This window comes from Anabas testudineus, chromosome 11 (assembly GCF_900324465.2).
Source record: "Anabas testudineus chromosome 11, fAnaTes1.2, whole genome shotgun sequence".
In the NCBI taxonomy this organism is placed as follows: domain Eukaryota; kingdom Metazoa; phylum Chordata; class Actinopteri; order Anabantiformes; family Anabantidae; genus Anabas; species Anabas testudineus.
This window is the reverse complement of record NC_046620.1, coordinates 5,521,300-5,534,779: the sequence shown is the minus strand read 5'-3', so window position 1 is coordinate 5,534,779 and position 13,480 is coordinate 5,521,300. Positions and strand designations below refer to the sequence as shown.

Sequence of the window (13,480 nt, the reverse complement as noted above, 5' to 3'; positions counted from 1 at the left end):
AATCAGATTTTCCCATTTACTAATCTATTTGATTTTAACTGTTTAATTAATCACACCTAACAAGACCTGAATAAACTGCTCTCTGACACGAGGTCGGCTGTTAGTGAGTGTAGGTAGTTGTTTTAGGTCATCAGTACCGACATCCCTTTACCCCGCCGAGTTCCTCTTCAGTATAAAAACACATATAACCTCACAATCTTTTTTCACAGACTTTTAATCCAACACTGGTAAAATGTGACTTCTGCCTGAAAGTAACTGACTAAAGATAGCACATACTGTACAATCAATATGATATGGAAAAAATAAATACTATTTGTACTGGGATTATGATTATGTCTGTTATTGCACCATTTCAGAGCAACATTGCTTCAAACTAATGTCAGAGGTGTATTTAGTTTGTCTTTCATCCAGGAAAAGACTGGCAGAGTAAACTCCTGGGATATATTTGCAATGTGTATTTAAAGCAGAGCTGCATGTTTTACACTAATAGATCTCTTCAGTTACTATAATAATGCAGTGCTCTTCTCAACCACACTCATTCCCACAGGAAACTGAATCTCACCTGTTACAATATGTTATGTAAATGACCCTCAAAGGATGTGTATCTGATATGGGTATACAGAAAAATTCAGTGGTTAAAAACAAATTTCATATGAAGGGTGTTTTTTTTTTTTTTTTTATCTTACTAGTTTTAAATTTTGAGCCAGTGTGTACCACACTTTGTGTAAAAACAGAAGATAACCAATTAATACCTGCAGGCAATAGTGATAAGTCTCTACAGAAACAACAAAAATCTCCTGAATTTCACTTATAGCTCAAAGACAGATCAGCTTCACACCACAATAAAGAGTTGCTGAAACTCTGAGTGACTTTCACCCCCTTGTAATCCACCTAGATTATGTAGCCAGACTATTCCATTTATTTTGGAAGTCCAATTATCTAAAACAAATACCATGAAGCCAAAAAGCAACAATAAGAATGAGTAACAGGAAGTGAGATTTTGGCAGAAGGACTAGAGGTTATGACTGGGGTGTGGAGCACCAGACTGGTGCCAGAGCAACACAGCAGGAAGGCTGCTCACAGTGACAGAAACAGTACGGAGCCGCATGGGAAGAAAATTACTAGACTGGGTGCGATCAGATGGAATGATACTGTTCCCAAGACCAGGCCATTTGACCTTATTGATGGTCTGTTGTAGCTGCGGTAGAAATTGCACCCACAGTTATGAGTTCTGTCTTTATTTGTTATCTATTTTTATCCAGAGATTGCTGAACACCCATGCTGCGTTTAAGCAACATCTACCTACCATATACTGATAGAGTTATACACACAGACACTATAAGAACTGCACAGCATAAAGCACTCAGAACACTACAAAACAGGAGCTGCCTCTTCATTTATGTTATATTGTATGCAGATGTCAAGTCCAAGAAGTGAGCACAGCTGTACCAGCCTACTGGGGTCCTAACCCAAACCACCTCCAGATGTGGCTGTAATTTGCCTGCTTTTACTTTTACATTGACCATGACAATGATTCATACATGAAACAGGGTAAAAGCAACTTGGTCTGTATTATAAAGTGATACTGCCCAGATAAGCCAACAAAGTTCTGCAGACCCACATTACACACCATGACGGTGCTTTATATAAAGGCTCATATTTTTTATTTCTGGTTACGTAGTAGACTGCTTAACCAATGCTTAGTAGAAATGATAATTACAATCTTCTAGAGCCCAAAGTGACAAAGATTTTTTTTTCGTCAAACCAAATTTCCCAAAAGATTTTTTAAATTACACATCTGTATAAACAAAGTAAGCTAATTCTAACATGTAGAAGAAGAAGAGGAACAGCAAATGCGACCTAAATCCAAATAAAACATAGTACTCCATACATGTCAAAATAAGGGACTTTTCACCAAGTGCTGCATAACTTCAGATAGCTTGTACTGTAAAAATCAGTTGTCTGTGTCTCTCTCAGCACTGTCACTTACCACCCCCAAACGTGGTCTTTCTGAGTAACCTGATTGCTTGAGTGCATGTAAACACAGGCAGTAAGAAGTTTCAACCTGGTCTGCTTGCTGCAGAGAGGTCATGATCGCCTGCCAGATTCAGCATTGTTCAAGTTCACTCAAATCAATCAACTAAGTGAGTTAACTCCAGGAATATACTGAGGTTGTCTGGGCGTCCTGTGTCTGAGCTTTAACTCTGCAAACATTTTTCATATGAAAATAAACACTATCAAGTGATGCTAGTGTTTTCTCAGATTTAATCAGGTGAATGTCCTTCTGTTGTGCCACCTTCTTCTGGCTTGCAGCTCATGTTGCACGGTTGGACCTTTGCCATTCAACCAAGGGCCAAATGCTTCACCTCTGTGTGCCCACACTGCCCAGAGTTTCACTTTATCCAAAGAAGTCTGTCAGGTCAGAACTGGTCTTCAACCAGGCACAACATGATTCCGCTTTGTTTTATTGATACAGATGTTTTCCATCCCTTTATAAAAGGCCACAGCTTGACCTCATGTCTCTCAGAGGGAGCACTTTGAATAAAACTATCTAGAATTTCCACAGAGGAAAGTTGAGTATGAGCATCAAGTAGTACTACTGAGGATCCCTGTCTATAACAATAACAAAGACCTGATGTTGAAGTTTATGTCTCTCCAGCAGGACTCAAGGTTCATGTCCATGTCATATTTACAGTGGAAATATTATACTTCCTGTTTCTACACCTTACAGAGACCCCCCTCAAACCAAAATACATCTGTGACAATCAATATTGCATCAATAAATGCTGGTAGGTCTGTGAGGTTTACAACATACTATACTCACTGGAGCATGCACTCAGTCACACACCCACCTCCCATTCAAGGACGCTCTCACTATGGTTAGCATCTGAGTATGTACAGTAAAAACCACAAAAGAAGAGAAGAGCATTCATTTGTGTTACCTTTATACTTCTCCCTGACGTTTTCATAGGCTTGCACATAGTCCTGCTCCTCTGGCAGCCGCTGACCTGGGTCAAACATGTACATTGACATGGCCGGGCTGATAGTGAGTCAGGGTTAGGGCACCTTCCTCTCACTTCAAACTTTCCTTTTAACTTTCCACTGGTACTGTGCTCCCTTCTTTGACTGTCTGCCCCCTCAGTGCTGATAAAAAGAACCCTCCTGGCTGTCTGTCCACCTATCTGTCTGTCCCCACCTTCTTCTTCACCCAGACAGTCACAGTATTCCCTCTAAAGCTGTAGGTTTCATTCCAGACCACCACCACCACTCCCCTCCTCTGCTTGAGAAATACCCACACACATATCAGACCCTCCTCTTAAAGGCACAGAATCTACCACACACCACCAGGACAGATACCAGTTGTGGCTCAGCAGCAGATCCAACAAACACACACACCACACCAACTCCACCCCTGAGAGGCACACATGGCCACACTGATGAAAAAACAAATGACGGAGCTGTGTGGGGTTATTTGAGTTCCTGCTGCTGCTGGAGAAAGTGGGGCAAGGCACACCAAGTAGATCCTGTACTATTCAGAGTAAACTCCCAGAACACTTCTTCTCTAAGTCACGTCATACTCCAAAAACTGTATGACGATAGACTTTTAAGTGTTAATGCCAGAGAACCACACCTCTTCAGAACAAGGCAAAACAGTGGACGAGTACTGGAACACCAATGAAAGGGCGCTACAGCTGAGAGTTTTAGACAGAGCTTCTAAATCCTGCAGGTTTATCACCCATGTGACCTTTTCTAAAAAGCAGCACCTGTCAAAGTAAACTGGATTCTCACATCACATAGTACTGATACAGATTTCACTCAACACGTTTTATATTTCAGAAGAGGAAAATGATTTTTAGAGAAACTCTTAAAGTGCGTATTAAACTAGATATAGTCTATATAAACACTATAGTTGCAGTTCTCCAACACTAACACCGCTGACTGACTCATAAACATCCAAATTCATTATTTTAAATGTATCATTCTTTTGTTTATCAGGCATAAATGAAGGGAAAAATAGGAATGAACCGTCTTATCTAAAAGCAAAGTAGGATACAATGTTAAAGAATATTAATCTACTCTGTCAAATTATATCACTAATATTTTACTTAAAAACAATAAATTTACAAATAACTTCACTTTAAGTTAATGCTGATTTCACATCAATGATGCCTGTTGCAATATGTACTGTAATACTAAGACCATAAAAACCTACAAACCAAGTACAGTAATAACGTTAAATACAAAATTTAAATGGAATAAGCAATAAATTCTGCATTAGCAATGCAGGGATGAGGATAGAGTAGTGTAGTCACTTTTATGATAAATATGGTATCTATTCCTGCAGCTTGAGCAAACATGTGGTTCAATACTTTGTCATACAGCTGAGAGTTTGTTTTCTCAGCTATCTGGAGAATTTGAGGAATTTCACTTGCATGAAATTGCAAAATATACATGACTAAAATCTTCACATCAGGAATGTGAAAAAAATGTCACACTTGAATAATCAAAAACAGTGCTTTAACTAAGTACAGTGTTTCTCAGTGAGTTATGACCTGAATGTGAGTTACAGAAATGTTCTGTTGAGGTTAATGTGTTTATCTGTAACACCATTTATTTTCAATATGCATGAAAGTAGTTTTAAAAAATGATTATCTCATCTTTAAAACAAGCAAACTTTTAGCCGAGTTGTTTCTGACTGATACAAAACTAACCCTCAACATTAAATGTTTTCATTTACATATGTAAAGATCTGTACTGTGATAAATAGCACCTCAGTAATCATGTAACTCAAATATAACTTTTAATACTAACCTAATTTCATAATTAAACAAAAATAGTCAAAGAGAAACATTGACAGAAATATTTTATAATGATACTTTTTTTAGCAGGACTTTGTTTTTACAGTTTGTTTTTTCCATCTCTGGCCACTGGATGGTGTCCCTCAGAGACCAAGTCCCACTTTTTGTCTCTGCTTGCTTGTCTGGTGCTGGCTGGTGTGACAGACTGTTGTGCCAACCAGCCGCCTCACACATTAAACTACAGACTCTCTGCCAAGGCTGTGCTAGTAATTTATGTTCTCTGCTAAAATAAAAGAAAATAACAACACATCTAAGGAAGAACACAACACCCCCCCACTATTCATTAACTGTGTTTTGTGTAGTCACTGATTTGTGTGTGAAAGACTGTGTCTGGTTACTTGCTTACAGGTTCGCAGTCTGATTACAAAGTAGAGATTGAAACAGAGTCAATGTTGGGACATTGTCTCAAAGTTATATATAACTGTAATTACATTTTGTTTCCTTTAAGACATTACACAATTACTGTTCCAATGTCAGTAATTGCTGTTGCTGTGGTAACAAACTGAGTTGTTATCTTTAGCCCCTTTAACTTCTTCATTAATAAAGATTTATGAGACTTTTTGGTATTTACTTAGAGATCTTCTTAATGACAATGCACCTTTATATTTGACAATAAATTTACATTTAGATTAGTTTATAATTATTATTATGATGATGATGTAGTAAAAAACTACATTAGTAAAACATGTAGTGTAAAACATTTTTTTGTAGCTCAACTGTGCTAAATAAATCTAATGACTTAAACATTTGTGTAGTATTAATTTAATCTGAGCAAAGTAGTTTCCAACCTTATCTGGCCAATAATCCCACATGGTATTTAATCTTCAGTTTCAGTTCAGTTTTCAGTTTTTGTGCTGTAGGACTAGGATACAGAAAGATACATGAAAGAAATGAAAATACATTGTTAACAGGAACAGTAATAGATCAGTGGCTCACAAAGATGCAGATATGCTCCACTGCTCTTCATCTTTGGATAGTGTCCTCTAGTGTCTGTATAGTGCATAAACTCTGGTCTAGTTCATGACCATCAGAGTATCATTACTATTAACAGCATGTATCTGTAGTTGGACAACCACTATCTGCAAACACTGATCACTCACAAACACTCGACTGGAAAAATTTGAAAGTGTCAGGAAAAGCTTCAAGGAAGAAATTTGTTAATTGAAGGTTTCTTGAAAGGCAATGGCAACTAAGTGCACTTTACTGAGCGCAGCAGCAACACAGGATCCCAAACATATCCTTACCAGTAATAATATTATTGTCACAAGCAGCAGTGCTGACTGTAAAATATAAAATCAATAATGTATGCATAGTTCAATATTCTGACAAAAACTGCACAAAGCCCCACAGGAGAGCGCTGCTGAATAATTTACTGTATCTGAAGCTATTAGAAGCAAAACCTGTGATGCTTCTAAACTGAATGTTCCTTGAAAACAAAATAGCAACTATAGTCTGAACTTTAATCCCTTCAGCAAGGCATATTTCTGTACAATTTATAATAAAAATGTTAGAATTTTGCAGCCTTTTTAAATTAGAGAACTGAAAACCAAGACACTTAATATCTGGAATCAAAATATAGCACACAAAAAAAAAATTGGGAGAGAGACCGACTGCAAAAACCATCTATACAGTAATACTAACATCTTATTTATTGTCAGCTGACACTCCCTGCCTCTTAAACTGTCCACAGGTTGATAGCAAATGGCCCTGTCTCCATTTGTTGTGAGATAAAGATGCAGCTTTATCCTGGATGAGTCTCACAAGGCAAATGAATTGGGCCAGGGCCATTATGGCAGAAATCCAATGAGACAACACTGATACAGTTACTCTTATCTAATATATTTCTTCTGAACCAGGCACCCTCTTCACATCTAGAAGATGATAGAAACTACAGTGAGTAGATGTGAATTTAAAAAAATACCATACACCACTATCTTCTAAATTTTAAACTCTAGAAGTACTTGAGTTTATTTAGTTCTGCAGCTACTGTTGTGTGTCCGCAGACAATACACCAAGACACACTACACTACTGCAGTACCCCACCCCACCAAATCAATAGCAAAGACAGCCAGGGAGGGGGAGATGGAGGTCGGTGTTACACTTCTTCGTAGAGACAATCTGGACTCAGCACCCACCTTAGAAAGTGCTGAGGCAGCTGGTTGTGTCATCTGAGCCCTGCTTAAGTGTTCAGCTAGTTCAGGGATGGAGAACCTGAAGAAGCTCTCTGGTGGATAAAGAAACACTCCTAGCTTTATGAAGTGGAGTAGACATGGATGAGCATAATGAGAGGTGGTAATATGGACATGCCAACAGTAGATCTTGACATTTTATAATGAATAAATCTCAATCTACCTAATGCACAACTGAAGGCTAGAACACATAGGCTGCACAGCAGACAGATGTCAAAAATATGCATATCAATCATACTTTTTTAATTAAGAAAATTGGGAATACCAGTGTTGTGTGTGATAAAAGCCATGAAGCCAACACTACAGAGAAATACTTATGCCTTTTATGTCTTCTGTTGCTGTAAGCTATCTTGTTGTTGTGCAGTTGTGGCCACTAATATGCCACTAATCTTTACTAAAGGCTCAGTTACCAATGGCACAGAAAGAAAACTTTAGCTTCCAACTTCACAGTGCACATTTCAAGTAAAACTTGTTATACCAGGTGCATGATGAAGAGATTTACATCACTCCAGCAGCTGAAGCACACACAACAGATGAAACACAATTAACACCGTTATGACTTATCAAAAAGCCACACCACTGCTATATGAACATCTGGGAGGACAGATTCCTTATGTAACACAACATAATTAGCAGCATTACCAACCAGTGTTAGCACCAGTCTTACTACAGAGTACTACATAGTGCATGGAACATGCAGGAAGATGATGGAAAGTGCAGGAAGAACCTAAAAAGACGACCTCCTTCAGTTCAGCATTTTCTGTCTACATGAACATCATACCTGCGATGCGGATGACAGCCCTCTCTGCTGGGTCCAGCACGTCTCCAGAAGCCGACTTGGATCTCTTGATGCGATGATGTCTGGGCAGATTCCAGGGCAGCGTGTCCCCAGGGGAGGGAGAGCAGCTTATGGAGCTCAGATCGCTGGAACTCTCCTCTGATGCAGCCCTGACCAGAGGTCTCCTCTTGGGGTTTTCTTTTACCTCCTCCATGGACTAAAAAAAGAAAGAAGATATGTCGAAAAGGATAAACATAGACTTATAAAATCACAGAACTGAGCAAACCTCTATACTTTAAGTAATCTGTTGTGTATTGGTCATAATACAACAGCAACATAACTACCTAATGTGAGGAGTAAACCACAAACCACTAAAACACTAATTTCCTGTGGAAATCACAACTAGAGATGAGATAAAAGATGAGATACAGAGAGAGTGGCTGTTTAGTGTTTCAACAGGGTCATTTTCAAACACTTGCTGTAGTTTTAATGTATGTGTCTTTATATTAGACTTATAATTAGCCTCTAATCATCTGGATGATAAACAAGCTGCAAATCAAAACAAAGATGGCGGCCGCCGACTAGCTACCTTAAAAGAAAGAGTCGTTAGCTTGAAGAAACAGTTTAAAATCGTTTTTTTTTACAGTCTAGCGAATAGATTAATTTTCACCCACATGGTGAAATAATATTTTGACTTTTATAATATTGACAGAATATGGCTAAGTACTTTGAAACAACCTTTTTGGAAGCTAATGCTAGTTAATAGCTAACGCTAAGCTGCTGAAACCGGTTGTTCTGACACGAATGTAAGCTAACAGTCGCTAACACCTTAGCACCAATTCGTTGAATTTTATTGAACTATATAGTCAAAATAAATGTAAATATAAGTCACATCAGTATATTTTAAAGTGTGAGGTTTCAGATCTTACAGAATATAACAATATATAGTTGTATATATATACATATTGCAGCTCTTGGCCACAGTGGAGAGGAGACTTTGTCTTTCCTTACTTGAGAACTGTGTAAACTTCATTTTGTGGTTAAGATGCTGCTAATCGGCTCTTTAGTAGATTAATTAGTGTCGGAGAACAATATTTAACCTGATTAATTTTCCAGGTACAGGTGTGAAACCGTCACCTTAAACAACCCATAATGCAGCGCTCTCTTAAAGCGGCAGTACATCACAGGTGAGCTGTCAGATGTCATGTGACTAGAATCTATAATAAATATAATAAATGGGTTGATTTACACCACTGAGGTTTAATATTGAATAATTACAAAGCCCTACTGATAGAGCATCTATATGTAAAATCAACGTGGACTAGTTACTACAAAAGCTCAGTGCTGCTGTCTGGAATAAAAAGGTATTTTTCCCCAAACTCCTGGACTCATTCAGAGAGCTGCTGTGAGGAGGAGGAGGAGGAGGAGGAGGAAGAGGACAGGTGCTGCTGATGCACTGTACAATGTCACCACGCTCCCTGCCTTCTTTTGTGCTGAGTCACCAGCCATCCTGCACACAGGATGCTGTCCACAGGGGCGCTGGCTGCACCACCACAGCTTTTCTGATTGGACAGGAACAGACAATGCTAAAATCCCTGAAGTAAAACAGTCTACAGTTCTCATACAGGTTCTGATGTGGTTTGATGCTATTTCTGTGTTGTGTCATGACTGCAGTGCAGCAATATTACTTTAATAATTAAACCATATCTAATTCAGTGAGCAAAGACTGCATTTTCTGCATGGTTAGTCTCACAATTAGCTATTTCTGGAATTAAAGGGAGTGTGAAAATGACCATCTGCACATGACTGTTACTGTACTAAATAAATATTATTACTCAACTTCTGCAAAAGTTCTGCGTTTTGCTTGTTTGAAATCAGCATATCATGTCATAGCTCCACTATCATTGACAACGAATACAAGTGTTCGCCTCTGAAAGTAGAGCAGTCCACCTACTTTCCCGGGGCACTTCATCGACTAGTCTAAATGGAAGCATGGGCATTTAGCCACTGTTTGACCTGTCAGCTACTGGTGCTTGGATTCAACTCGTTTTCTGCTAAACAAATGATAGAAATACTTCAGTTAAAGGCAGACCAGGCTGTTTGAAAGGTTACAGTAAGGGAGTCGTGTTAAAAATTCATAGCTTCTAAAATAGCCCCTACACACTGTGGAGGGAGAGTTAGTGGTATAGGGATTGCAGAGGCACCACTGAAAGCTATATAATAAGCATTAATACTTCAATGTGCAGAAGGCTCTTCATTACAGCTCTGCAGAGATCTGATCTATTCAGTAATACATGCACCTAAGGTACTGAAAGAATATGCTAATATCACCCTAATAATATTACACAATAATCACAGCAGCATCACTTCTGTGCTCCTGGCTACAACCCATTACTATTCAGACTGGCTTTGCCTTCTTGTACAACCCTGAAAGCATCATGGTGAGCCATAGTTACCAGGCAACCCTGAGGAGCAGCAAAGAGCATGCTCCTGCAAGTCTCAGGACTTGGAAATGGAAGAAAGTTAAGTGGTTCGTGCTGGAGTGAACAGACTGTGACAGTGTCTGAATCACACTGACAGCTGACTGAGACTCTCCCCTCGCTGCCATCCAGCTCTCTACACTGTAAACAGCTGATGGACTTCATTAGGACTGGATCTGTGGATCATCAGCTGACAGAGAAAAGCTGTCAACTCTGGATCCGTTTCCAAAAAAAAACACGTCACCTCCACCTCGAGCCCATTGAGGTGGGAGCTTCGCTGCAGCGCCACACCTGCAACCAGGTGCACCTGCTGTGTGACACATAACACCGGCGCATTCCCACGGTTGTGGTCGGTAGGTCGGTCGAGTCGGAGGATAATTTCTAACCTGCAGGTCTGACACTAAATCGTCGTGAACAGCGTCAGCGGTGCGGCACAACAGCACTGATAAATAATCTATATTCCTCGTTTACTTACGCCCAAAACATCCAGGGTTGCTGCTGTTTTTGTACCCGGTAAACAATGGCAGAAAGCCGTTTATTGCTGCGGCACAGTCGGTCGGTTTGTCCCAGTTCGGTCCGTTCAAAGTTAGAGAGCCGTCATCCTCATCCGCAGCGGGAGTCGCGCCTGCGTCCTGCAGTATCCTGGCTTTTGGATGCTGAGCCGCTCAGACCTGGACTAATGTGGACCGAAGAGGAATCTGCGCCCTCCCTCTGCAGCCTGCATGCTGCCCTGCTCGTACAACTGCGCTGGCGAAGATGTTGCTAAAATTAGGAGGCAGGCATTGGGATGGAGATGAGAGGTGTGACTGGGGGCCCGGTGCGCATGTGAAAACGGAGTTCAGGTCAGGCTGAGGAGGCAGGGGCTCCTTCACCCTGCAGACTGCAGGGTGGTGATTTAACAGTCGGTGTGCAGCCTATACCGCTGTCAGGACGGGAAATCCACCCCTTCCTTGAACTTCACACGTTTAGGATGCTGTTAGAAACGAGGCTGTGCGGAGCTGCTGAGCTCAGCATCTGTCAGGCATGTGGAAACAGATGGACTCCTGTGATACCTACATATGACTGTGTTCACAAGGATGAGATATACATCTTAACACCTCTGTCTACTGGTGTTACTTTTCAACACACATATGTAAAAACACAAGTGTAAAAGAAGTTCTCCTAAACAGACCTAATGTTTCCTGAATGATCTCTGTGTGTTGAATGAAAACCAGAAATGACAGCAAGTGAACTATTAATAAATCTGCTCCACTTAGTCTCCTTTTGCTTTGTAACATGTTTGTTCTCTGTCATGTTTTTCAAAATACATATTTGCTCCAAATGGGGCCAAGTTGTGCGGAGTCTAATTAAAACCAGTCGTGCTGGGCCATTACATAATGAAAACAACATGAATGATAGATTTCTTGTTTGTGTGGCCCTACTACATTATTAGGCTCCCACTTGGATAATGAATGAATGTGCATGGAGAAGTTGGGGGAGGTGAAGTGTTGGTTCAAACCCACACTGTGCCTGGTTCTGTGCTCATGAACTATGCGTGCCATCAGTCCTGAATGCCAGTGTCGGTGCCAGGTTTGTACCCATTGTGCTGAAGGGTTTCGACTGATCAACCAACTATGGAGCTCTTCAGAGAGCAGTGGAGCTCTTTAGACTTGTTATATGATAAACATAATAATTTTTTGTTTGTATTCAAGTCGTTTCTAAAAGGGTAATCTTGGAAAATTGGTTGTACACTTCAAGAAAGACAGTCGGCTGTTAGAAACACAGAATGAACCTTTTATAAATGAGCAGAGAGAAGGAAAATACTAATACTTTAGAAGCACATTAACTAATCAAATGAAAATGTCCCAAATATATGTAAATTCAATTTAAAACACCAAATATGATTTACAATAAAGCTACTTAAAGTTGTTCCAAATTGACTCATTGCACAACAATATACTGTAATTAACTGTAAATGATTCATTTTTAATCTAAAGCAAAGTGGAGAAATCAGTTTTGAAATGTCGGGAGCCCAGGCCTCACCTTCTGTGTCCTCTCTGCAGTCACAGTTTCCGTCCCGGCTTTAAGAGGTCGTCTTTTCCTTTTCCTCACTGCTGGACACGGTGGCTCCTGTCCAAGGGCCACAGACTCCTTTGCCACCACTTCCTCTGACTGGACAGAGGCAGATGGCTTCTCTTTGGGCTTTTTCTTCTTCTAAAATTAAATGCATCTTTTCAGTATTTCATATTTGTATTTTTCTAGATATAACTAAAGCAGAGCTGTCGACCGTCTGATATATCTCATTGTGCCGTAATCAGCAGTTTTACAGTATTTTGAAAGCAGTGACCAGCGAGCTCCATCGTGTTTAAAGTATTAAAACTGACAGAATGAGTGACTGACATTTTCATTGTTAAAAAACAAACAAACCACTCTTTCATGCAGCTGAATCTCACATGCATTCATAATGAAATCATTCACATTTTGCACAGAGAACAGTAAAACTGAGACGTAAGACTGTTCAGCTCTGCTGTGACCTCTGAACCACCATTAGATGAAGGTCATGATAGGAATCTTCACGGATCCCTTCTAAAAGCCTCTTATTTTCTTCTGAAGGTGTTATTGGATTTACCTGGATCCCCTATCATGTCTCATATCTATTGAGAAGACCAAAGTGCATGGTTTTAGTTTTCTCACCGGGAGATCTACCACACAGTCCACATTTAGTTACTCTGATTTCCAAACAGAGACTGGCAGCCTGATAACTTATGTTGGTCAATGTGTGAAGTTGTGTTCCTCAGACTGAGAACGGCCAAGCTTCTTTGTCTATTCTCTGGAAATTGACCTTTATTGGCATCTTAGGGCCGACAGGACAAAGGGCTTCACTCATGGAGCCGTTTCAGAGAGCCTCTCCAACTTATCACACACAATGACTGCACAGTGCTGCTCCACTCTGCAACAACACTCATACTGACTGTGCCAAAACACACAGAGTGAGGCCAGTGCAGTCACAAATCTCTCAGTAACACACAAGCTCACTTGCAGTACACTTAGCGGAACTGCCATATGATGAAGCTGCAGCTGCTGAGAGGTAAAATTACACAGATTATATAAAAAACACATAAGCAGCGTTGGCTCATGTGATTACACTTATATGCAAACAGTAATAAGCACCAGTGTAGTGTGTTGTGTGTATGT

General features: G+C 40.0%; 1 protein-coding gene across 1 annotated transcript in view; it reads right to left on the bottom strand.

Moving 5' to 3' along the window:
- Nucleotides 1-12,437, bottom strand: part of pleca (plectin a) — a 77,612-nt gene extending 65,175 nt beyond the window's left edge. The window contains 2 exon segments of the mRNA XM_026347045.2: nt 7,830-8,043; nt 12,329-12,437. Of these exon segments, the coding sequence (XP_026202830.1) occupies nt 7,830-8,040 (211 nt within the window). The 5' untranslated portion in view covers nt 8,041-8,043; nt 12,329-12,437.
- Nucleotides 12,438-13,480: the final 1,043 nt, after the last annotated feature.